This window comes from Mesoplodon bidens (genome assembly GCF_964165515.1).
Source record: "Mesoplodon bidens genome assembly, chromosome: 3".
NCBI classification, from domain to species: Eukaryota; Metazoa; Chordata; class Mammalia; order Artiodactyla; family Ziphiidae; genus Mesoplodon; species Mesoplodon bidens.
Genome location: NC_138178.1, coordinates 91,306,592 through 91,333,875, shown reverse-complemented (window position 1 = coordinate 91,333,875; position 27,284 = coordinate 91,306,592). Strand labels below are relative to the sequence as shown.

At 37.5% G+C, this 27,284-nt stretch overlaps 1 protein-coding gene across 2 annotated transcripts in view; it reads left to right on the top strand.

Annotated features, from left to right (window-relative positions):
* Positions 1–27,284, top strand: part of GOLM2 (golgi membrane protein 2) — a 115,008-nt gene that overhangs the window by 33,118 nt on the left and 54,606 nt on the right. For both annotated transcript variants that reach the window (XM_081227099.1, XM_081227098.1), the window contains exons 2-6: positions 11,709–11,763; positions 17,521–17,623; positions 19,801–19,891; positions 24,119–24,263; positions 24,574–24,654. In XM_081227099.1, coding sequence (XP_081083225.1) covers positions 11,709–11,763; positions 17,521–17,623; positions 19,801–19,891; positions 24,119–24,263; positions 24,574–24,654 — 475 coding nt within the window. The remainder of the gene's footprint in view (positions 1–11,708; positions 11,764–17,520; positions 17,624–19,800; positions 19,892–24,118; positions 24,264–24,573; positions 24,655–27,284) is intronic.

The window sequence follows — 27,284 nt, the reverse complement described above, 5'->3', positions numbered from 1 at the left end:
AGGACACTCTTTCTCCAGAGAGCTACATGGTAATTCTCACTCTTGCAAGTCTTTGTTCCAATAACACCATTTTGTTGAGGCCTTCCCCCCTCTTCTCCATCTCTAATGTATTTCTTCCACAACAGTTATCAGTTTCTAATGTGTTGTGTAACTTCTTTGTTTATTGTAGCCACCCCCATCAAAAGAGCAGGAATTTTTTTCTATTTTTGATTTGCTGTATCCCCAGTGCTTAGAACAGTGACTTATGCAAAATAGGTACTCAATAAATATATACTGAATAATCAACATAGGAAGAAATTAAATGTGCCCTCAAGACCTAAAACAGGATTTGGCAACAGTAGTGGGTAGTCTTGGCAGGAGGTAGCTGGACATGACTAAATTAGAGGGGACCTGGAAGTGGAAGGTATGAATAGGGCCTAATAGCATAAAAAATTGGGAGCTTGTTAGAAGGATGGGGGACAGTGAATGTAATGACATTTTTATCTGTAAAACTTAACATCATGCTACTGTAGAATCAATTTAAGTTTTGGTTCTGATTTTAAAGGAGGCAATGTAATTTGTAGTAGTAAAAAGGAAAGGGAAGGACACTCCATTTGCTGATGATAAATGGACATAGGAAAGAGAAATTTAATTATTAGAGATGGTTAAAAGTAACTTGACTATGTCAAAGTGATCATTTCTGATAACTGGGTAGAGAAAGTGGTGCCCACCTTATGGAAGGCATTAAATCCTCAGTAGAAGAATTTTATAGTCTATGCTAGGGTCAGTAGTATTCTATTGTTAGATCTTGACTAGAAGAAAGATGATGGAAAACAAAGTTTTTCCAAAGATGTTTCTCACTATGGTTAGGAAATAAATAAAAGTGGGAAAAGACAATTGAAAGATTAGATATCTTCATTTATTTATTCAGTAATAATGTTGAGTACCTGCAGTATTCCAGGGGATACAGGGGTTACCAAACAAGTAAGTTCTCTGCTCTTATGGAGCTTATATTCTAGTGCAGCTAGATGAGAATAGTCCATTTAGGTGGTTGCCATGAACACAGAATAAGTTAAGGGTCAGATCTGAGAGAAACTGCAGAAGAATTGCCAGGGCTTGGTGATAGCTTTTATTTATTTTATTTATTTCTTTATTTTGGCCATGCCACACAGGCTTGTGGGATCTTAGTTCCCCAACCCGGGCCCATGGCAGTGAAAGTGCCGAGTCTTAACCACTGGACCGCCAGGGAATTCCCCGGACTTGGTGATAGCCTGTGCAGCATATGAAGGCATGTAGTTGTAGGCACTAATGGACTGGTGAATAGGATGAGAAGAGGTAAGAGGCAGGAGAACCAAAAGGATGATGATGCCACTGAAAGTAATGGGAAAGTTGACAAGGGTGCTAATTTGTGGAGAAACTCTTGATTTTTTTACATTTCAAGTTTCAGGGATTAGTGGATGTGCAAATGGAAATGTCTTATGGGCTGGATATGGCAGGTGGGGAGGAGACTCTTGCTCTCATACTTTCCAGGTCTGCCTTGCTTTCCCTTCCAAATCTGCCTTGATTTCCCTACCTATCTCTCATTCTCTCCTTCCCTTTCATAGTCCTCCATCTGCATCCTCTTATGTGGCTTAAAATTGATCACTCATTCATCATGCCCTTTGTGGGTCTACTGGAGGCATTGCTCTGTGTCTTTGTCTTTTTACGACCCTAGAGGACTGAGCAGCCACATCTAAAACATTGGTGGCTTTGGTAGAATGAGAAAATAGTGAACTGTACTCACTATAATTGCTTATGCCTGGAAGCAATTCCTGTCATTTTGCTCACATTTCATTGCCCCTCCCTTAACCCAATTTCAGAAGAATGGAGAGGAGCAATCCTACAAAGTGCCTGGGCTGAGAGCTAGAAATATTTGCCAACATTAATGACTACCAAAGGCCTTGATTATTAATTCATTGTAACATGAACCTGACATAAGATTTCAAATCCTTGAAACTGAAAGTTTGTGAACCTCAAACATGCATATTCTTGGGAGAATATATTAAAAAAAAAAAAAGGATTAGAACTGCCGAACAAACTATACTTGTTTTTCAACTTCACCTAGACTGCTGATCCTTTTCTTCTTCCTTTCCAGTATCCCTGTTCATTCTTTACTTTCCTCCCTAGACAGCTAAGATTCAGTGGTCTATTGTTTTAGTTTCTTGCCATTATTCTTTTACGTGTCTATTTCAAGTGCAGGTGGAGAAATTCATATAACCAGACTGGTACTTACAGAAATTTATGATCAGCTACCCCAAGTGGGTTTTCAACAGCACCTTACAGATTACATATATCTAGTCAACACACTCATTCCAACAACTTTCAAACTTCTACCCTCCTCAGACCCTGCCTGCCTTTAAACTCCTCTTCTCCTTGAGCTCAACAGGTGATCTTGTTTCCCGCTTGACCAAGAATTGAACAGGAACTACTACGCTACCAAATCTGCAGGCATACCTACATCTCCACCCATATGTCTTTCCTCCTTGTTAGAATAAAGAAGGGTTCATCCTTTCTCCAGGACCAGCCTCTCCACCTGTTGTCGGGGTCCAATCTTCTCTACCTCTTCAAAGACCTCGTCCTGTTATTAATCCAGTCTCCCTCTTATATTCAATCCCTTTCTCTATACTTGCTCCTCAGCACTTAAAATATACTTGAGTCTTTCTTCCCCTTCCCAATCACATTTCTTGAACAGAGAATTGTCTTTGTCCACATTTGCATTTTTCTCTCCCTATTCCTAATTTCTCAGCATCTTTTTACCTAGCACTGTGCTCCTGGCTTCCATCATGCTAGACTCTCCCGTTTTTCTTCTCTCAGTTCTTAGTCTCCCTTACTGGCTTCTCTCCTATTCATCATTAAGTGTTATAGTTCATAGTTTTCTATTTGAGATCCTCTTCTCATTCTACTCTCTTCCTAAGTAATCATAATCACTCAGAAAACTTCACTTACGCTGATGACTCCAAAATGTGTATCCTTTATCCAGACCTCCCTCCTGTTTCTTGTATATTGCTATATTTCTAGGCCTTCTACACTGTCTTTCACTTAGTAGGTGTTCGATTAATGCTTTCCTTATGACTGGCTGACAGAATGAATGAATAAACAAACTTTAGTGATTTTTTGTGACTCTTCTTAACAGACCAAAACCAAATACTTTGTATCCTCAGGCCTAGCACATCGTGCATATTCAGTAAATGCATTATAAATGACTTAACAACAACAACAAAAAAGAATGAGTGAATAAAAAACCTTTGTAGTGATTCATTGTAGCCAACTAAGACCAAAGACCTTGCTTATCTCATTCTTTTTAAAAATGTAACTGGGGGGCTTCCCTGGTGGCACAGTGGTTGAGAGTCCGCCTGCCGATGCAGGGGACACGGGTTCGTGTCCCGGTCTGGGAAGATCCCACATGCTGCGGAGCGGCTGGGCCCGTGAGCCATGGCCGCTGAGCCTGCGCGTCTGGAGCCTGTGCTCCGCAACGGGAGAGGCCGCGATGGTGAGAGGCCCGCGTACCGCAAAAAAAAAAAAATGTAACTGGGTATAGTTTAAACTAAAACTTGCTTCAAGAGAGACTAATTCTTTGACAGATAAGTAAAAGTTGCAAGTGTGTTTGGAATGTTGACTGAATTACATGTGTGCAATGTATGAGGAATAAGAAAAAAAGGTTATAGACACCTACTAACTACTGATGTAGTATATGCATGGGGGTCATAAGCACAGACTTTGGTCTGAGACTACTTGGGAGAATATCCAGAATCTACTGTAGGCATATGATATAGAGCACAGTTTCCTCATCTGTGAAATGGAGAGTCCACCAAAGAGGGTGGTTGTGGGGACTAAATGCAATAATATTTGATTAGCACTTAGCACAAGGCCTGGCACAGAATAAGCGTTTAATACTTAGTTATTATTAATGATATTCCACTTTGATCCAGCTGGTGTAGTTGCCAGCCAGAGACATACTATAGAGGAGTAATTGCTAAACATGGCTGCTTATCAGAATCACTTTAGCTTTTTAGAAAAAAAGATTCCTGGACTCATCCCCAGACTGCTGAATCGGACTGGAGTGGGGTTGGGGAGGCAAGGATATATATTTCTTAAAGCTCCCCGGGTGATTCTGAGCATCAGCCAGGTTTGGCAATTATATTACAGAAAATAGTTTTGTTTCCAGAAATCATTTGAGTATGATATATAATCAGGAAAAATGTTTCTAGTGTGGAGAAAAAGGAGCCAGATATGACATCTCTAAAAAGCCAATTGTATATAATCTTTGGGATCAGTGGTCATAGTTGTGCTGATTGCCTGAGAACAGGTCATAATGAAAGTGAAGCGTGCACAGCTGAGCCATTTTCAAGGTCCCAGAATGAAAAGAAAAGCAGAGCAAGTGAGCTGGTAACAGCTGCCAAACTTAATTCACAGTAGCCGTGTGGGATGGGGAAAGCGTTGAGAGAGCTTCAGAAAGAGGGGGTAGAAATATAAAGATTAAGTTTTAGGTATTAGAGGAACAAAGATTAGAGGATAATAAATGAAGTAGCTGAGGGTGAGCTCTAAGAAGTGCTATAGGAAAATATCAGGAGAGGATAATTCTTACTGAAAAAAAGAGATAAAGAACACATGCCTCAGAAGAAGAAGGAAAAAAGAGGTTGCAGGAAGGATCATAAACACATTTTGAGAGATTAACCTGGAAAAGGCCAAAGGAAGCATGGATAATCGGCCTATTATAGATGGACTCCACATCCTGGAGAAACAACTATTACCAAAGGAGAGAGGGAAAGTGAAGCCTAACTACAGCAGTGAAGTTGATAACAAAGGGAAATAAATGAGTGGGTTCAGAAGTATTGAAGGATAATTAGAATTATATAAATAGGGATAAAGTACACCTTCAGGTAGGAGAGCATGTAGTACAAAGAATATGGAACACAAAAGTCTAAGGAGCCATTCAGCAAACACTTATTGAGTGTTTATTGGGGTCAGTATGCCAGACACTGGACACAGGGATGAACGAGAGACAGTTTCTGTTCTCATGGAATTCTTATTTCTGATAAACCTTGGGGGTAGAAAAGAGACAAAGTGACATTCTGGTTGGAAATAGGGCTGCGTGTGATAAAAGAATGTTTTGTTTTTGAAAGGACTGAATATGAGCTTTCCCCAGTAGACTCTGAAGCCAGGCAAGGCATTTTGAGCATTGCGGGGGTTTGGAGGATATATTCGAATCTGGGTTGGAGTCTATCTGACCATAGATGTAAATTAGGCAAAGAGGTGGGGCTGTGTTTGTGAATGTATGTGTGTGTGTGTCTGTCTGTCTGTCTGTCTAAACACATCTATCTCTCATCCCCAAAGAAATTTAAAAAGAAAATGATTATTTGGTATCTTTCTTGCATATTGTAAATAAGGATATTATGGGAAAAGTCTGAAAGTAACCAAGAAAGGACCTAAGAAGCCAATGAGAATCCATTTATAAAATAAGGATTAAATAATACTTCTTAGGGTTTATATACTGTTACTTGTCTGGAATATACTTAGAAAGAAAAGAAAGTATAGTCGTACCTCAGTACCGAAGGGATTGGTTCCAGGAGCCCATGTGCAGAGATGTATGCTCAAGTTCCTTATATAAAATGGTGGGTGCAGAGGGCCATCTGTATTTTACAGCATTGCCAGTTCAACAGAGCATATATGTGGTAAAGTGAAATACCTTTTTTCTAATCATGCAGTAGTGAGAACTCAAATTAATTTTTCAACAGCTCGGAAGTTTTGATAGAGTAATTTAGAACATAAGCAAATTCCTGGTAGAACACAAGGGAATTAAAACTATAAGGAGGAATGATCATCTTCCTTTTGAAGGTGAGGAGGTGGTGGAAGTATTAAAAGAAATGAAGGATCTCAGAGGGTTAAACCCAAAGAAGTTAAAGAACTAAAAAGACCTATCTATATGCAGAAATGATTAATGAGAAGCATAAAAGTAAAGAAAAACAGATTGAAGACATTGAAGGAAACATTAAAAATCAGAAACCAAGTGGAAGAAGTCTTTAAACAGCTCCAAGATGGTAGAAAACGTAAGATTAAAGCCAAAATTAAGTCATTGCTTTACATTCTTAGATTTTGCAAAAATACAAGGGAGTGCCATGGTAGGTAAAAACACATTCAGGTTGCCTTAAAAGGATAAGATTGAAAGTTAGAGGAATTCTTTGTCAAACTGTTTTAGGAGCTAGATAAGGATTTTGGGGATTGGGTTGTATATGTGGAGAGAAGAGATATCAGATGCCTGTAATATTGCAGTGTCAAAAAGATGAACAGATAATTTAGTAGCAGACATCTAGATTCTAAAACTGAACAACATAATAAAATTATTGTAGAAGGAGGAGAACTTCTGGGATTAATGATCTACCAAAGATCTATGAGCAAATCTGTGGTGCCTCTGTTCAAAGGCATATGGAAGGTGAGATAACCAGCGCAATGAAACTAGTATTAATAGGAAGTAAGAGAAATTGGGAACTGGTACCTGCTGATAATACTGAACACTGAATATAAGATTTTTGTGTGAAGAAAGACTGACAGGAATAATAGAGAACGTGAGATGCCAAGGAAACAATATGCCATAAAGTGGGTCTGAGAAGCTAACTGGAAAATCCTTGCATGGCAAAAGGATGAGGTGGGAAATAAATTCATTCTATTTGGATTAAGAAAGGCTTTTATTTAGACAAGCTGTGATTTTCTTTTTAATACCATGTAAAATATATTGTTCCAGAGCAGTTTTTGAAATGTGAGGACTTTATATATAAGAGCCATTGGGATCAGCGTCTCCATTCTCAATTTAAAAGATTGAAGAGAAAATTAAAGGGATAAGAATAAAGTAGTGCTGTTCATAATATCCTTTACTATTTTTGTAGTCTGTAGATTGAACTACCCCTCCTCCATTAAAAAATGTTTAAGAGTATAAGGATATAGGGGACTTCCCTGGTGGTCCAGTGGCTAAGACTCCATGCTCCCAATGCAGGGGGCCCGGGTTCAATCCCTGGTTAGGGAACTAGATCCCACGTGCGTGCCACAACAGTTCACATGCCATGACTAAAGGTCTCGCATGCCGCAACTAAGACCCGGCACAGCCAAAATTAATTAATTAATTAATAATAAAAAAAGAAAAAGAATAGCATCTCTCTAGCTATTTCAAAAGTAAATTTAAAATAGAATACAGGAAGCTGGAAGAGCATCATAAAAATGGATAAAAAACAAAGTAATGCAAACTTGTTGAAAACAAAAATAAAGGATGGCTATGTTCTTTGGAGGGGCAAAAAATGTAAAAAGAAAAACCCTAAACCCTATATATACTATGTTTTTTACATACATACCTATGATAAAGTTTAATTTCTAAATAAGGCACAGTAAGAGATTAATAATAATAAAATAGAACAATTATAACAATATACTATAATCAAAGTTACATGAATGTGGTCTCTCCCTCTCTCAAAATATAGTATCTTGTACTTTACTCACCCTTCTTTTGAGGGTGTGAGATGATAAAATGCCTGCGTGGTGAGATGAAATGAGATGAATGACGCAGCATTAAACTACTATTGACTTTTTTGCTGATAGGTTAGAAGGAGGATCACTTGCTTTGGGTGATCTTGGATCATCAAGCCATGGCACTGTGAGTGGTTGGATGTTAGGAGCAGGTGATATTGATGGTTAGGGATCCCAGGAAGGACAGAGCATGTCACCCAGATTTCATCACGTTACTCATAACAGCACGCAATTTAAAACTTAAGAATTGTTTATTTCTGGAATTTTCAGACTGCTGGTAACTGAACACAGAAAGCAAAACCACCTATTGGGATGGGTGGGGGATTACTGTAAAAGAAAGGGGAAAGAAAATAGACATAGGCTAATTAGAAGTTATTAGAGAGCAGTTCTTAGTAGTCAGCAGATCACATAGCTGTTGCTGTCAGATTTTCCTGCTGCCTCTTGCAGCTTTTCATCAGTGATCTCATTCCCATGGCTTTAATCGCCATCCGTATGCGAATAACTCTCAAGTCATCTGTGCCCAAGCTCTAAACTCATACGTCCAACTTCCTACTAAAGATCTCTTGGGTGTGTCACAAGTGCCTCAAATTCAGTAGGTCCAAATCTGAAAAAGAATCATGTCCCCACTTCTCCCTCCCATCCCAAGTCTGTTTCTCCTCTGTTTCCCTATTATGGAGTATTGCAGTCTTACCTTAGTCCCCTTACTCTAGAAATTTAAACATCATCCTTAATCTTTCTTCTTTTACTCCTCTATCTAATCAATCAGTTAGACTATTCATTGTTCCCCATTAATATCTCTCACATATATTTACCTCTCTGTTCTCATTCTGTTAGTTTGGACCAGGGATTGGCAAACTTTTTCTATAAAGGGCCAGATAGTAAATACTTCAGGCTTTGCAGTCCATATGATCTTTTTTGCAATCACTGCAGCTCCAAAGCAGCCATAGACGATATGGAAATGAATGGGTGGGGCTATTTCCCATAAAACTTTATTTATAGACACTGAAATTTGAATTTCATATAATTCATGAAATATTCTTTTGGCTTTTCTCTCCAACCATTTAAAAATGTAAAAACCATCCTTTGTTTGCCATCCATACAAAAGCAGGCAGCAGGCTAGATTTGGTTCACAGGCATAATTTGCCCACCCCTGGCTTAAAAGAACATTTTCTCTCACTTGAAAAACAACAGTCCCCCATTCTCCTACTATCTTACCTGGTCTCTCTAGTCTTGTCTCTCTGGTCCACTCATCATACTGAAGCCAGATTGACTTTTTAAAATGCAAATTGAGTTTCATTACGTTGTTTGAAGTCCTTTAAAAGTTGACCATAGCCAGTGGAATGTATCCATATTCCTTGGCAAGACGCTTTGTAATGTGGACCTTGCTTATCTTTCTAGACATATTTCTTGTCATTTCCCCCTAACTCTCTGTTCCAGCTTAAAACTGCTTAGAACTGCTTGCAGTTTCTCTGATGTGCAGTGTTTTTCACTTCTAAGTTTTGACACATGTTTCCTTACCCTCTCCCTACTCCCACCTGGCTAACCACTATTCTTCCTGCTGGACTTATTTCAGTTATCATCATCTCCAGAAACATCCTCTCATTCCCCCAAGGCTGGATTTAAATGCTTTTTCTAAGTTCTGCCATCATGTCTGTAGAATCCAATAATAGCACTTATTTTACTATAATTGCCTGTCTACTTGACTGTGTCTTCTAAATAGTAAACTTGAGTGCCTAGTGTTTATCCATTATTTTATCCCCAGTTTCCTATATGGTGCCCCATAGTACCCTCAGCATTTTTATTTTTATTTTTTGCATTAAAATGTTGATATAATTCAAAGACCATGAAATTTGCCCTTTTTAAGTGTGCAATTCAGAGGTTTTTAGTATAGTCACAAAGTTGTGCAGCCATCTCCCTATTTAATTCCAGAACATTTTTATCACCCCAAGAAGAAACCCCATGCCCATTAGGAAGTCACCCTTCATTCCTCCTCCCTTCAGCCCCTGGCAACCACTAATTACTTTTTGTCTCTATGGATTTGCCTAGTCTGGACATTTCATATCAGTGGAAGGGCCCTCCAGTCTTTTTTTCCCCAACCTTCTTCAATTATTATAGTTTTCCCTGTGTCATGTGCTTTAGCCAAACAGTACTTTGGTGGGGTCTTCATATATGTCTCCTGCTTTCTTACCTCTGTACCTTTTCTTATGCCACCTCTTCTATCTGAAATGCTTTTTTCTACTTATTTAGAGTTTTACCTAGCCTTCAATGCGTAATTCGGATAAGACCCCTTCCAAGAAACTTTCCTGATCATATTAGGTAGGAATCATCTCTGAAATCCTACAGTAATTATACTAGTTTAGGTGCTACCTTGCCTACTGATTCTTTGAGACTGCTCTCATGTTTTCTAATTGTTTTATACTCTCCCATCCAGTACCTTGGCACAATAAGTTCTTAAAACGTATTTGAAAATGTCATGGACACTGTGGAAAATAACATGACAGTTTCTTTAAAAACTAAACATAGGGGCTTCCCTGGTGGCGCAGTGGTTGAGAGTCCGCCTGCCGATGCAGGGGACATGGGTTCGTGCCCCGGTCCGGGAAGATCCCACATGCCGCCGAGCGGCTAGGCCCGTGAGCCACGGCCGCTGAGCCTGTGCGTCCGGAGCCTGTGCTCCGCAACGGGAGAGGCCACAACAGTGAGAGGCCCGCGTACCGCAAAAAAATAATAATAATAAAAATTTAAAAAATAAAATAAATAAAAAATAAAAAATAAACATAGACTTACCATACAACCCAGCAGTCTCACTCCTGGGCATTTATTCCAGAGAAATAAAAACTAATATTCATGTAAAAATCTGTACACAATTTTTCATAGCTGCTGTATTTGTGATAGCCAAAAACTAGAAACCACCAATATGTTCTAAAGTAGTTGAATGCTTAAACAAACTATTGTACATTCATATCGGAATACTACTCAGCAATAAAAAGGAATGAACTATTGATATATACAACTATGCATTATGCTGATTGAAAAAAATCTCAAAAGGTCACATACTATATGATTCCATTTATATAACATTCTTGAAATGACAAAATTACAGAGTGGAGAACAAATTAGTGGTTACCAGGGATCAGGTATAGTGGGGAAGGAGGATAGGTTTGACTCTAAAGGGTAGCATGAGGGAGATATTTGTGACGATGGAATAGGTCTGTATCTTGATTTTGATGGTGTTTACATGAATCTATACATATGATAAAATGGCATAGAACTATATACATACACATTGTACCAATGTCAGTTTCCTGATTTTGATGTCATATAGTTGTATAAGATGTACCCATTGGGGGAAATTGTGTGAAGGGTATATGGGATTTATCTGTGCTATCTTTGCAATTTCCTATGAACCTATAATTATTTTAAGATGAAAAGTTAAAGTTTTTTTCTTTAGAGATTGAAGTGGTATTTAGCATAATCATTTTGCCACTCATGGTGCTGCTTTTGATCAGTATGAATCAGTCTGCACCTTTCAAAATAATGTTACTCTTGAGGTTGACAGGATAACCTGTTTATAGTATTTTAGTTGCATTTTACAATTAGGTGAAACCTGTTTAAGCAGGAACTGAGACACAGTAGTTCTTTGATATCCTGGCTATCCAAGGCCTTGTCTTAATTTTTAAATTAAGTGGTAAGCCTTAAACTGAGTCATATTTTGGTACACTTTTAAGTTCCTGGTGCTCTTGTATACTGGCTCCTAGAGGACAGTGACTACAGCAATGAGTCCTGTGTAGTATCTGTCATCCTGTGGGAGCTTGATAAACAATAATTATTTTTGACTTGACTTTAATTGATTCAGACAATTCTTTTCTTAATATAGAGTTGAAAATCTTCTGGTAAGATTTCGAAAAAACATACTATTAAGCAATATTCAACTCAAAAACTTTTGAAAATTGTTTTACTATATATTAAGTAAAATGAATGTTCTTGTGCAAATTTAAAATGAGTATTACAAAATCAGAACTTATTTCTAATTCTTTTTGGAAAGTGGTGTGGTATGCATAACTTAAGGATTTTTCTTTTGTGCTTATTATGATCAAGCTCAAAGTGAATATGAGGGAAAAAAGTAAATATGAGCAAAACTACATATTCTTTAGTAAAATGAAAATGATTTTTTTTTTCAGGTTAAACTGCAGAACAACATATCATATCAGATGGCAGACATACATCATTTAAAGGGTAAGAAACTTAATTACAGATTAAAGATAAAGGTCACTAAATGTCTAAAATCCTGAAGAATTAAGAAATCCTCAAGTTAAGCAGCTAAATGAAATAGAATTTTTGAACAAAGCTCCTCTGATGGCAAAACATTTATCCTTTTGTCTTAAGATATAATGAAAAATTTTTAATGTTGCTTTATATATAATAAGTGCAAGTTAATATTTGAGGTCTGCATTTTAATCTTGTGCTGTAGACAGAGTTCATGCAATGAAATGTTAGAAGAATCCTCAAAGAAAATTGGGGTGTAGCTTCGGAGACTGTCAGATTTCTAGGGAAAAGGTTAGGGGTGATTCCTCTGTACTGTGTCCAATCTGCTAAAATAATCCATTCAGATCTAGGGATGCTTTGGACAGATCCTCCAAACTTAATGTTTTAGATACCCCAGGATCAAAGAAACCTGCAACAAAAACTGGGAAGAAACCTGGAGACAGATTTGATAAATAGGTAGGTAGGTAGGTAGGTAGATAGATAGATAGATAGATAGATAGATAGATAGATAGATAGAAAGAAAGAAAGTAAGAAGACAGATTTTTTTCCACTTAGATGAAGTGATAGGAGATGACTAAAGCTCTTATGAAAAATAATAGGTAAAGAGAACAAGCTCTATCGTCTGCTTACATTACTGCACACTATCACTGGCCTTTGGAGTTTGGGGTCTGAGGACTATCCCGCTTCTCCCTCATACCCTTTGATTACAACACTATGTATTTTAAAACTTTGCATGCAGTGACTCTGAGTTTATATATGTGGGTAATACTTGCTCTCTAATTTCACAAATATATCTTTATAACCATTTTGAACCTATTTAGATAGAAATAGGTAATATATACATATATTTTTCAAATTTTTATTTATTTATTTGCTGCGTTGGGTCTTTGTTGCTGCATGCGGGCTTTCTCTAGTTGCCATGAGCGGGGGCTACTCTTCATTGCAGTGTGTGGGCTTCTCATTGCAGTGGCTTCTCGTTGTGGAGCACGGACTCTAGGCACGCGGACTTCAGTAGTTACAGCACACGGGCTCAGTAGTTACAGCATGCGGGCCCTAGAGTTCACGGGCTTCAGTAGTTGGGGCGCATGGGATCAGTAGTTGTGGCTTGCGGGCTCTAGAGCGCAGGCTCAGTAGTTGTGGCGCATGGGCTTAGTTGCTCCGCGGCATGTGGGATCTTCCCGGACCAAGGATTGAACCTGTGCCCCCTGCATTGGCAGGCAGGTTCTTAACCACTGCACCACCAGGGAAATCCCAGGTAATATATTTTCAAACATCCTCTTGAAGAAGTCAACCTAAGTTGACTTTGTAATTTATGTAAGTTTTGCTTCTCACCTAGCAAATCCATTAGGAAGTATCATTTGTGTGTTATAACCCAGACATAGGAATTATTAATTTTTTACTATCTATGATTTAGAACAGCTTTGATTTTCTGTTTAAAATTTACTTTCTGGTTAGCCACATTTATTGTTGTTGCATTTGTGTCCATATTCTACTCTTTTTGACTCACAGGAGTGCACAGGGTGACACAGAAGATGGCACACTGTCGGTGCTGCTTCCAGCTTGCAATTTTTACAGATGATTTTCTTGTCATCAAAGTATATTTCTTATTAAATAGTAATAGATAAGTTGAATAAGACGTCCTATGGCTTTTGCTAGTACATGTCAGAGAAAATGACAGTCTATGTTACTGAGTAAAAATCTTTATTTTGCTGTATGTGTTGAAGTAGATCTTGAGATGTTTTGAAATTTTGATGATAATCTTTAGCAGAGAAAAAAGCTTTGATTTGAACTCATACCATGCAACTTTTGGTTTTAGTGCAGTTACTGAAGCTTGGATGCTTGAGATTGAATTTCATTAATGTGACTTTTGCACCCTGGGAACTCTTTCTGCTGAAACAAACTTCTTGACAAGTTGACAGTAAAATCCGTATTTGACTATTTTCATTGACATTAATGTCGGATATAATGGAATTAATACACATCAAGATCCTAAAAAAAATCTTTTAATATTTTCTTGGAAACAGAAGGATTAGGGTTGGTTTTTAATGCCTGAGAAACTAAATTAACATTCTACTGTACATTGATTTATTTTGAATAGCTTACCTTATTTTTATTCCTATTACTGAAAGAAAATTTGCAATAAAAAATTTCCAGAAGTAAATTTTTTTGGGGGGGCTTTAAAAGATCATCCTAGAAGTTAAATTGAGAGATTATGGCCATATCTTTCTATAGCATACCCTGATATTACTGTCAGAGCTAGACTACCCTGCACAATCGACCTTGGACCTGATCTCATATTAAGTTACTCTGGGGACTTTCCTGGTGTTGCAGTGGTTAAGAGTCCCCCTGCCAATTCAGGGGACACAGGTTTGATCCCTGGTCCAGGAAGATCCCACATGCTGCAGAGCAACTAAGCCCGTGCACCACAACTACTGAGCCTGTGCTCTAGAGCCCGTGAGCCACAACTACTGAAGCCTGCAAGCCTAGAGCCCGTGCTCCGCAACAAGAGAAGCTACCACAATGACAAGCCTGTGCACTGCAATGAAGAGTAGCCCCCCTTGAGGCAACTAGAGAAAGCCCACGTGCAGCAACGAAGACCCAACGCAGCCAAAAATTAAAAAAAAAAAAAAAAGTTACTCTGAGCATCCTGCTGTGGTGACCTAGAGCAGCCACACTAGACACAGAGTATCTTTGGGTTTAAAATGAAGAAAACACATGGCAATCAGTTGAAAGTAAAATTGTGATATAGGAAAATTTTGTCTTTAGTTTTGCTTTCTGATCTGTTTACTCCCCTCGCCCCCATTTTTTTGGCCACGCCACGCGGCTTGCGGGATCTCAATTTCCTGACCAGGGATTGAACCCTGGCCACTGCAGTGAAAGCACCGACTCCTAACCACTATACCACCAGAGAATTCTACTTGTCCCCTTTCAAGTCTTTATTTTGGCCCACTCAAAGCATCAATCTGCTGCATGCTTTATAATCCTTTCCCTGTGTTCAAATAGGTTAGAATCTGATATTTTACATGGACTGGAACTCACTCATACTGATGTTTTATTTTTCTGTCAATTGAATTTTAAGCCTTTTATCTCCATTTAGAAATGAAAACTAAAAAAAAAATGAAAACTTTGTTTCCTGATAAAGGTATTTCAAATATTGTTAGTGAGAAACTTTGTAGGGAGGCAGAGAAGCCATCCCAAATCTTAAAATCATACTAAGCCTCAGGTTCATTCTGAAGGTAAACTTAGCTGCTTCAGTTAGTTTACTGTGTAGGAAAAAGAAGCCTGAATGAGTCCTGACCACCAGTTGAGGTCCATTCCCTAGTAGCTACTAGGTAGTGCTGATTTGATTTTTTCTTTTTTTTTTTTAATTGCAGCAACTTTCAGTTCTAAAATATTTCCTTCTTGAGTACAGTTTCAAGGAACTGGCTAACACTGTCTGTAAACTACAAGGCTTTTTGTCACTGCCGCCTGCTGGGATCTCATTGTTTCTGTAGACTCAACATCCATAGCTGAGGCCAGAGTTCTGCTACCTCTAGCCCTCTATTTCTTAGTAGATGGGACCAGGGATCAGGTAACAAGCTGAATGTGTTATTCAGGGATACCTGACCTCAGATTTGTTACTTTTATCTAGGGTGGGAGTAATGTGAAAAACTACCGAAATCAACCGTGTTTATATATTGGAGAATTAATAGAGTAGGAAGAGAAATTTAAAATATGACTTGACTAAACTCATAGACACAGAGAGTAGAATGGTGGTTACCAGGGCCTGGGAGGTGTGTGGGGAAAATGAGATGTTGGTCAAAGGGTACAAACTATTATAAGATGAATAAGTTTTGGTGATCTATATACAGCATGGTGATTATAGTTAACAAGACTATATTATATACTTGAAAGTTGCTAAGACAGTAGATCTTAAATGTTCTCACCACAAAAAAAGTGGTAATTATGTGAGATGGTGGACATGTTGGCTAATGCTATGATGGTAATCATTTCACAATACGTGAGTGAATCAAATCAACATGTTGTACACCTTGAACTTACACAATGTTATATCTCAATTAAAATAAAAATAATAGGGCTTCCCTGGTGGTGCAGTGGTTAAGAATCCACCTGCCAATGCAGGGGACACGGGTTCGAGCCCTGGTCTGGGAAGATCCCACATGCCGCACAGCAGCTAAGCCCATGCGCCACAACTACTGAGCCTGTGCTCTAGGGCCCCTGTGCCACAACTACTGAGCCCACATGCCACAGCTACTGAAGCTCGTGTGCCAAGAGCCCTTGCTCCGCAACAAGAGACACCACCGCAGTGAGAAGCCCATGCACCGCAACAAAGAGTAGCTCCCACTCGCCACAACTAGAGAAAGACCACGCGCAGCAACAAAGACCCAACACAGCCATAAATAAATAAACAAACAAACAAATAAATAAATAAATAATTTTTTTTTTAATAAAAAAATAATAATAAAAATGTGGCTTGAATAGGCAAGCATATTTACTACCTATAAGCACTTTATGTAAATCATTTACTTTTCATATTTGATTATTAATACTATACAATAGCTATTATTATGCATATTGTTAAACTTTATATACTTCAACAAACGTTCATGTGACTTTAACATTTTTACTTTTTGTCATCACCATAGTTATGATTCCACAATAAAATTTAGAAAGTAGAGAAAAAAATATGCTCAGAATCCCACCACTAAGTGTAATCACTGGTAGCATTTTGATATATTTTTATTCTCATCTGTTTCACATGGATATATTTTATATTATAAATATATGTTTATATCTGCTTTTTAAAAACTTACATCACAAGCATTTTTTGAGTGCCTTTAAAGTATCAAGATTATTTCTGTAAGCCCTCTATGAAAAGTAGATGTTGTTATAGTTATAATATTGTACATTATGGTTAGATATTATACTTTAGTCTTAATAAGTAGTTATTGCTTACACAGAATAGACCTCTGTTCCCATTTATAAAAATTAAAACTTTCTTAACTACTACTTTTGCTTAACTGCTAAGGCTGTTGGCTAATTTTTTAATCCTCTATCCAAGAAACTGACATTTCTCTTTTCTGGCTGAATTTCTTTTATTTGTAGGGTTAGATGAAGAGGGAGTGACTAGAAAATGTGGGGCCAGTGATGATGGATTAAAGGTTCCCAAAGGGGATCTGGTCCAACTTTTAATTTACTATCCACTTTGAAATTTCATGTTATTCATTACAGCTAAAACTTTTAGCTTTAGTCTGGAGGTTATAAGCTTTGAAAATGGAATTTTGGTATATGTGGACCTAAACCTCAGTAGCAGAACTAGAAATGAGATCTAAAATGATTGGTACCTAATTTGGGAATCAAGTATGATTTAGAATTAATTGAATTCTGTACCCATAGCCAATACACCTAAAAAATATGATTTTTTCCCTACTTTTAAAAGCAGTAAGATTTAGAGAGATAGGTAGTTCTTTTTGTACTGTTTATACAACTTAGCATATTGTCTACATAATGTGAAAAGATGTATAATTTTTTAATATTTCTGATTTATGTGAAAGCCACTGAGGCTATCTTATTTTATTGCCCATGCATGTGTAGGAAAGGCAATTAAATGTGGTACTAATTATATAAATTTAACTTCCTGTATATAATTTTTGAAAATCCCATACCTTCTCAATGGGAAGCAGTAAAGTAAACTTCATTCCTTTGATTTTTACCTTCTGCGGATAGAGCAACTCGCTGAGCTTCGTCAGGAGTTTCTTCGACAAGAAGACCAGCTCCAGGACTATAGGAAGAATAATACTTACCTTGTGAAGAGGTTAGAATATGAGAGGTAAGATGCTACATGCAACAAATATTTATGAATCTTGAATATTTGTCCAACTTTCACTTCATTTCTTCCTTTCTGGCTTCTGTTTTTCTTCTCTTCTTTCATTTCACTAGGTCTTTTAAGTTCCTTTTCTGTTATCTTTCTATGCCTCTTTGAAATCACTCTCTTTTATTTTGATATGTTGAACAACATGAAAATATATCTTACAAGTCATGTTGAATCTGCCCACGTAGTAGAGTTCATTGTGAGACAGAAAATCTTTCAAGGTCTGAGTTTTATTGAATGAGGTGTGGCAAAGACTGAACGAAGATTCTGTGGTTCTTTTCGAGGGTCAATCCAGAAGATAAAGCTGGCACTGGAAGATGTCCCCAGAATAGCTGAGGGACTAAACACCAGCTGCTTCTCCTGTTGTGCACTTCAGTCCCCTTGCTTACATCTCTGCACTGTTAGTGATGAAGTTGGGAAACCTCTTAGGGGCCTTTCTAGAATTATTCTTTAAAAGGGTTTATTGTGTATTAAATCAGTTTTACAGTTGGGTCTACACACCAAAAATTAGAAAGATTCACTGTATTTTAAACTGTTTATCCATTTCTGACTTCTTACTCTTGTAGGTTATCAATATGCATCTACTTATATATATGTATTTTAATCTAATAGTATTCAGTAATTTTACATACATCTTTAGGATTAAAGAAATATTATTCCAGCATGTTAGTGTACCAAAGCTTGTTTAATCTCTCCCAACTGCTGGGCCATTGTAGGAGTTTTCCTTTTCTCACCGTTATGACTATCAACTATGAAAATCTTTGTGCAAAAAGCATTTTCTCCCTCTTACATTATTTCACTGGTTATATTCTCAAGTATAGAACTTCTGAGGTGGAATGTTTTATTGATCTTGTTGCTCTTATCACATACATGAAAGATTGCTTTGTAAAATGACTATACTAATTTATAATGTAAATGTTTCCCTGTAGCCCCACCAACATTGGCTTTTATAATTCTAACTTAATTTTGCTAGTATAGTAATAAGATAGTACTATATATACATATAAGAAGTTTAATTTGCATTTTAAATGGTGGAAGATAACATTTTTCTTTGTATGTATTCTGTTTCTTTTTGCATGAATGATCTATTTGTATTCTTTGACTACTCGTCCAGTGGAAATTCACAATCTTTATGTGTTTTGTTCCTTTACATTTTCTCTTGCTGGTTGCATTCTCTCTTCTGTATTAGTTTCTTCCATTCTTGCTCTTCTTATGGTTTAGGCTTTTATTATTGCGTTGAAAGTACTAACTATTTGATGAATCATCTGCTGCCACTCCTTATCAACTCTTAAAATTCTAGCTTTTCTCTGAGCTATTTGTAATGAGGTGGATAGACCTAGAGTCTGTCATACAGAGTGAAGTAAGTCAGAAAGAGAAAGACAAATACCGTATGCTAACACATATATACGGAATTAAAAAAAAAAAAAAAACGTCATGAAGAACCTAGGGGTAAAACGGGAATAAAGACACGGACCTACTTGAGAATGGACTTGAGGATATGGGGAGGAGGAAGGGTAAGCTGTGACAAAGCGAAAGAGAGGCATGGACATATATACACTACCAAACGTAAGGTAGATAGATAGTGGGAAGCAGCCGCATAGCACAGGGAGATCAGCTCGGTGCTTTGTGACCGCCTGGAGGGGTGGGATGGGGAGGGTGGGAGGGAGGGAGATGCATGAGGGAAGGGATGTGGGAACAGATGTATATGTATGACTGACTCACTTTGTTATAAAGCAGAAACTAATTTAAAAAAATGAACAAAAAAAAAATTCTAGCTTTTCTTATCTATTACTATATATTGGTCTTACAGTTTTCTCTTCTAAAGTGTTTTTCTCTTCTATGATTGAAGTTGACTTTGACAGTTGTTTCTTTATAAATGCAATTTATAAAAATAAATTTTCATCTTTCTAATTTCTGTTTTTTAATTAGTTTTATCAATATTTTTATCCTCTATTAAAGGTTCAAATATTGTAAGAATTTTGACTGTGAGCTATTTTTATGTCTGCTCGTTGTCTTTCCCTACCCACTCCCCTGCTAACTGAATGCTTTATCCTTATAAATGTATGTTTTCAACTTCTAGACATCTTTGAGAATCAATCCAAAATAATAGTCTAAAAGAATGACTTGTAATTTAGTTTTCAGTGTGGACAACAGATCAAGGAATTAAGAGCACAGCATGAAGAAAATATTAAAAAGTTAGCAGACCAGTTTTTGCAGGAACAAAAGGTAAATTTTTAAAATACTTAAAATATGTTCTTGTTATAAATCTTAAAATTTAGAAGTTAAAATTTGTATTTTTGTTATAAAACATTATATTTTTAAGTATTTTAGCCTGCCTAATTCTAAAAGTGACTTGCAGTGGCTTTACTGCTGAGTAAATTAGACATTTACAAAAGTATAACCTCAACTCTTAAAACTAATTTTGAGCTAAATATCTTTTACCTGACTTTTAAAAATAATTTTTGCTATTTATTTCTCAGGTTGTAAAGTGGATGATCATTTTACTGGAAAATCAATTATTTCCTATTTTATGCTTTTGAGAAATAGAAAAAAATTGAGAAAAATTTTCCTTAATTATCAGTCTTTGTTATTCTGAATTCCTTTCTTAAAACACAGAAATGAAACACTAGCCACTATTTTGATTCATATTTGGGGGGTGGCAAATTCTTTTAGTTCATACAATTCCAGTTGATATATATTATGAAAGTCCTGCTAGAAATGGAGGGAATTTGTCTGAAGTTTACTAGTCATTAGGACATTCATTTTTTTATATACTATAATCTAATCTGACTAGCTGTGGTTTGTATAAAATCTTGTGATTTAGAGTTAAGAGAGATTGAATAGTGAAAAGTATTTTTCTTGGTCTTTGGCAGCATCTCGTCTAAAGGACTAGAAGCTAAGGAAACCAGGTTTTCATTCTTTGCTCTTTCACTATTTTGCAGCATGATACTGAGGGCATCATTTTTTTTTAATCTATAAAGTGGAATGGCTGCTGCCTATCTGCAGTCTTCCTTGAAGAGACATGGGGATAGATTGCTGGAAGATGGCAGGCCTGAGTGAGCTACCTAGGTGGCATTGAGGGCAGCCAGAAGGTATTATTGAGACACTGGATGGTTAGAGGAGCATAGTAGAACATGGAAGGAAGGGGACAAGAGGCTTGCTGTTGCAATTGTGTTATTACAAGCCCAGTATATAAATAATGGGATGAATTTGCTCTCTTCTCTTCTCCCAAGAAGCACGTATATAAGCTTTATCCTTTTTCCTGCCAAGTGTAGTTCTCCCTTTCTGCTCTTCTATATTAGGCTATTTTTACATTATTAATTAACTAATATCTACTCCAGTTCTTCTTTGCACTTATCCTGCCCTAAATGGAGCAAGGTGGGGAGGAATGGAGATGCTTAAGAGAATTTCTCCTTTGTAGGGTGACATACTAGCTGCCTAATTCTACTCCTCATCCTCATTCTCTCTTCTTCAACTACTACAACTAGTTGATTCTGTGAAATTTGAGTTGTTTTTCGTAGGAACAAATCCATTGTAAGCTATATGAAACAAGCATAAGTTGTATTGAGGGATTATTATTATTTTTTAACTAAGTACCTTCCTGTCTTGGAAATTACTCTGGGGAGGGGGTCAGCAAACTAAATCCAATCTCCTGCCTGTTTTTAACTGCCCATCAGCAAAAAACGGTCATTACATTGAAAAATGGTTAAAAAATCAAAAGAATATTTTATGACATGGGAAAGTTGTAAGAAATTCAAATCTTAGTGTCTACAAATACAATTTTATTAGAACACAGCCACACTCAATTGTTTATTGCTTTCATGCTACAAAGATAAATGGTTATAAACCAGAGGAGACTAAGAAGACTTGAGTACTTAAATGCAATGTAGTAAAAAATTAAATAAATTAATTAATTAAATTGAATAAATGCAGTGTAGTATCCTGGATTGGATCCTGGAACAGAAAAAGGTCTTAATGGAAAAAGTGGTGAAATCTAAGTAAAGTCTGGAGTTTAGTTAATAATGTACTAATGTTGGTTTCTTAGTTTTGCTAATGTGCTGTGCTAATGTGATGTTAACGTTAAGGGAAATTGAGAGATGGGTAATTACTTCTCTATAAATCTAAATTATTTCAGAGTAAGAAGTTTATTTAGAAAACAATTAGGGGGACTTCCCTGGTGGCGCAATGGTTAAGAATCCGCCTGTCAGTGCAGGGGACATGGGTTCAAGCCCTGGTCTGGGAAGATCCCATATGCCACGGACCAACTAAGCCCGTGTGCCACAGCTACTGAGCCTGCACTCTAGAGCCAGTGAGCCACAACTATTGAGCCCATGTGCCACAACTACTGAAGCCCGCGCATCTAGAGCCTACGCTCCGCAACAAGAGAAGCCACCGCAACGAGAAGCCCGCGCACTGCAATGAAGAGTAGCCCCCACTCTCCGCAACTAGAGAAAAGCCCTCACGCAGCAACAAAGACCCAACACAGCCAAAAATAAAAAAACAAATTTATTAAAAACAAAAAAACAATTAGGTGGCCCCCTTACCAAATCAACAGTACTGCATTTAGAAAGCCATCTTATTTTGTTAATAGTATTTAATATTGTCCATTCACGTAAAGGTATCGCCGTTAATAATGCATCAAAGGGACGACATCTTTTTTTTTTTTTTTTTTTTTTTTTTTTTTTTTAATTTATTTATTTATTTATTTTTGCTTGTGTTGGGTCTTCGTTTCTGTGCGAGGGCTTTCTCTAGTTGTGGCGGGCGGGGGCCACTCTTCATCGCGGTGTGCGGGCCTCTCACTATCGCGGCCTCTCTTGTTGCAGAGCAAGGCTCCAGACGCACAGGCTCGGTAGTTGTGGCTCACGGGCCCAGCCGCTCCGCGGCATGTGGGATCCTCCCGGACCGGGGCACGAACCCTTGTCCCCTGCATTGGCAGGCGGACTCTCAACCACTGCGCCACCAGGGAAGCCCACGACATCTTTATTAACTGTTTTAAATGGAAAAGTATTTTTGACCAGTAGTTTGTTGACTTTTAAGTTTTGTTTATTATTGTTTGTTTTATCCACATCAAAAAGCAGTGGAATATTATGGAAGTAGCCTTATGATGTAACATTATAGCAAAAATGCACAGAGATGCAGGATGGCTGCTCAGGTTGTACCTCATCGATTTTCTCACCTTTGGCTTTCATATTGACATGTTCAGAAAGTTCAGTTTATCGTTTCACTCATCAACAATTAAGCTCTCAGAATTGGCTATCACTTACCAAGTTCCCCAAAACTGTGGGAATGAGAAAGACTGTGGTTTGAATCCCTTTTCCACACTTCTCTAGCTTTGTAATCTTGAACAAGCTGCTTAAACTTATTTAGGCCTCAGTTTTATTTTGTTTTTCCCAAAACTGTTCATTTGTCTCCACTAAAGGATAGACTTGAAAACAATTTGTAAACTATGAAACACAGTGCAAATGTTTGTTGTTGATTTTATCTGCCAGGTACACTGGAATACCTACACCTGATTGTCAAAGCACCCTTTCTTCTTTATTGTGACAAATTCTTACAATCTGCCTCCTATTTTTCTAGATTTTCTGTAGATTTTTTAGTACTATTGTTTTATATAATGTTACCAATGATTGCATTGCATAATGCTTTAGAGTTGACAGAACATTTAATGTTAATATTATTATGCATTAAATATTAATATGGCAACCCAAGCATGTGTACTTGACTCCTTGCCTCTCCCAGTTTTCCACTGAGGCAACTCAACCAATATAAAAGAGAAAACTGGCCCCCCACAGAATTGAGTCAGACCTAATCATAAACCTGAAGATTCAAGTTTCCAAGGAGGAGTTATGGTTAGTTGAAGCAGGTTACAGGGAGCACTGACTTGTGCATTGTTCTGCCATTCCTTCCTATGCTTGAGTGGCCAGTGCACCTGGGAAGAAGTTTGCCTGTTTTCCACCCTTGCTGTTTCTACTTGGGGAAAAGCCTGACAATGTCAGTAGCCATCTGTCACACTTGAGGGGGCACCTGTGTGCCATCCTCCTGCTCTCTGTTATCCTGCTCGATTACAACATATGCCTATACAGAATCCACTCTGCCCACAGCACCCAAGACTGTGCCAAACTGTAGGCCTCCACAGCAACCTACAGTGCGCAGCAAGACTGTCTTCTCACAGAATCACCAAAGAGAATTATCAGCATAGCCAAAGAGAATTATCTCTGCCTAAAATTTTAGGCCATTTATGATAGAGACTTTTAAAAAATATTATTCTCCGAATTCATATCAGGTATAAAAACTGAACAGAAAATAATATATCCCACATCTCTAAGTGTTTAGAATTTAGACCCATGGTACGTATTTCAAAAAAATGAACTGTTTCAGAATATTAAGTTAATAGTTGTGTCAGTAGTTTCACATTTTGAACTGAAAAATGCTTACTGTTACCTAATCTAACAGCAAGAGGCCCACAAGTTTGAATCAAAAGATGGAAATGAATTGGATATAAACCATCATGCAGTACCTAAAAACATTCCAAAAGTTGCTGAGAATGCTGCAGGCAAGCATGAAGAACCCTCAAGCAATCATATTCCACATGGGAAAGGTATTACTATTATTTTGTGTTAATAAGATATTGACTTTTCTCATTTTGAAGTGGATTATTGAATCATAAAGAATATTGTTTGATTTTACTTCCATTATGATTAGGTGTCTGTTTCAAATTTGGATCCTTTAATAGAGAAGAAAAAACAGTAAGTTTATAGAGTTACAACTATGTCCAAAGCAAGATATAAAGATATTCATTTGATATAGCCTATTGCTCTACAAACTGATTATTATATTCCTTCAGAATATTTTCAATTTATGTAATGAAAAATATAAAATTATATTTTTTGTTACTGTTACTTGGGCAGAACAAATCAAACGAGGTGGTGATGCAGGAATGCCTGGAATAGAAGAGAATGACCTTGCAAAAGCTGAGGATCTTCCCATTGGTAAGTAAAAGTTATTAGAATATTTAACTGAAGTGATCATGTTATTTTTCATGTGACTCTATTGGGTTTTTTTAAAAAATAAATTTATTTATTTATTTTTGGCTGCGTTGGGTCTTCGTTGCCGCGCATGGGCTTTCTCTAGTTGTGGCGAGTTGGGGCTACTCTTCATTGCAGTGCATGGACTTATTGCAGTGGTTTCTCTTATTGTAGAGCACAGACTCTAGGCACGCAGGCTTTAGTAGTTGTGGCACGTGGACTCAGTAGTTGTGGCTCGTGGGCTCTAGAGCGCAGGCTCAGTAGTTGTGGTGCACGGGCTTAGTTGCTCCACGGCGTGTGGGATCTTCCCAGACCAGGGCTCGAACCTGTGTCCCCTGCACTGGCAGGTGGATTCTTAACCACTGCACCACCAGGGAAGCCCATAATGTGACTATTGTTTTTCTGAGTAACACCTGAGAAAAGTCACAGATATCTGGATGATTGATATTTCCAGTTAACTAACTCCCCATTAGTTGCCAAGATATAATTGTGTTGGATATATTTTTATGAAAAATTTTGCCAAAATGTATAAAGTACTTGTTTTTGCCTTAAGAGTCAAGCATAAAAAAAAAAAGTCAAACATATTTAAACTTTTTCTTGATGACTCAGAGTTATTTCTCATGACAGTTATGCTATGTTAGTTACTTATGTTTACTAAAAGTATGTGTGGTTTATTTCTTTCAGGCTAAATGTTCCTAGATTGCTGTGTTGTTGATGTGCTTTAATATGGCATAGTAATACCCTTATATAGGTTTTTAGGACATGGCGTTTCTTTTCAGTTAATCACCCGACACTTTATTTATTTTATTTATTTATTTTTTGGGGGGTACGTGGGCCTCTCACCGCAGTGGCTTCTCCCGTTGCGGAGCACAGGCTCCAGACGCGCAGGCTCAGCGGCCATGGCTCACGGGCCCAGCCGCTCTGCGGCATGTGGGATCTTCCTGAACCGGGGCACGAACCCGCGTCCCCCGCATTGGCAGGCGACTCTCAACCACTGCGCCACCAGGGAAGCCCCCCCTAGAGTTTTAACTATGAGTTGCCCATACTGAGCCTCTGGCAATTAATTAGTTACAGTTCAGGTTTTGGTACCCTGGCACTGCCTTCTATGGCAGTTTCTGTTCTTTAGTCTCTCCTGTAAACCAAGACTCCCATATTTGCCTGTCTCTCTAATCATGGTTGTAGTAGTTTGCCCTGTGTCCTACTCTTTCTTATGGACCCAAGAACAGTTGTTGATTTTTCAGTCTGTTTAGCTTTTTTCTTGCTGTTAGGATAGAGTGGCAACTTCTGAGCTCCTTATATGCGGAACCGGAAACCAGAAGTCTTCTGGATTAATTTTTGAACCTCTTTGAACTGTTGGTGCTTTGCTTTGAGAATCATCGTTCATAACAGTTATCCTTAATTATTTAGAGAAATGTTTTGAGTATAAAAATTATTTTGATATAGTCACTGGTGAAAAGAAACTTTGAGCTATAGAGTCTAGTTAGATGCAAACACAAAGGAAAGCCATGTTGTACCTTCGTACCTTGAGCTCTCAGTATGGTCATGCCTTGCACATGGCAAGGTCCCAGTAAATGTGTATGGTCAAATTACCAGAATATCTTTAGCAGTGGGGCAATGGTCTCTAGAGTCAAACTGCTGGATTCAGACCCTTGGCTCTATCTTTTAACAGGCATGTGATCATTTATTTGCCCTTATCCTTATCAGTGAAATAGGATAACAGTTTCAACCTCATAGGGTGGATGTGAGGTTTAAATGTAAAGCACCAAGAACAGTGTGCCTGACATATAGCCCGTGCTATATAAATCTTAGCTGCTGTGGTTATTACCATGAGTATTTTATATTATTAGAAACATATTTTTATCTCCTTGTCACTCCTTTTACTGAGTATTGTCTTTTCTCCCTGAAGTAATCTATGTCATAATTCTTAGTGCCAGTACAAGTTCTGGTGTGTATGTGGAGTCCCTAATGACTACAGAGGCAATAATCCCACAGAGGAAGTAGAGGGAAGAACAGTTCATCCTTCTATTATTTTTTCCATCCTTGTAATTTAAAAACAGACCCTTATGTGTTAATAACAGTTTTGTTTACGATAGCCAAGACTGTACTAGAAACTATAGCAGAGCAGTGCTGAACTATCTTAAAATACAGCTCTGAAACAGTCAAGGGGTATATAGCATGCGCCTGTGGTTAGCATGATGCTTCAGCTTCTCAGCTTCCAAAGCCATAGAGCTAAACCTTAATGGGTTTTGTTTGTTTTTAATGTTTATTTGGAGCTAGTCACAAGATTTTACAGGAGTCTTGTAGTTTAACCCATTACCTTCTTGACCTGGATATTTTAGGCACCTGTGATGTTAGGCAGTTACATATTTATATCACTAGTTTTTAAACTTTTTTAGATTTAGAAACATTCCAAACATACAGAAAAAGATAGAAAATAACATAATGAATAGTCAAGTATCCACTGCCCTTTAAAAAACACACAAAAATAATGTAACATTTTGCCACATTAGTTTCAGATATTTCTGTTATTGATGTTATTGTTAAAGAAATAAAACATTACTGATGAACTGAAGCCTCCCTGTGTACCCTCCAGA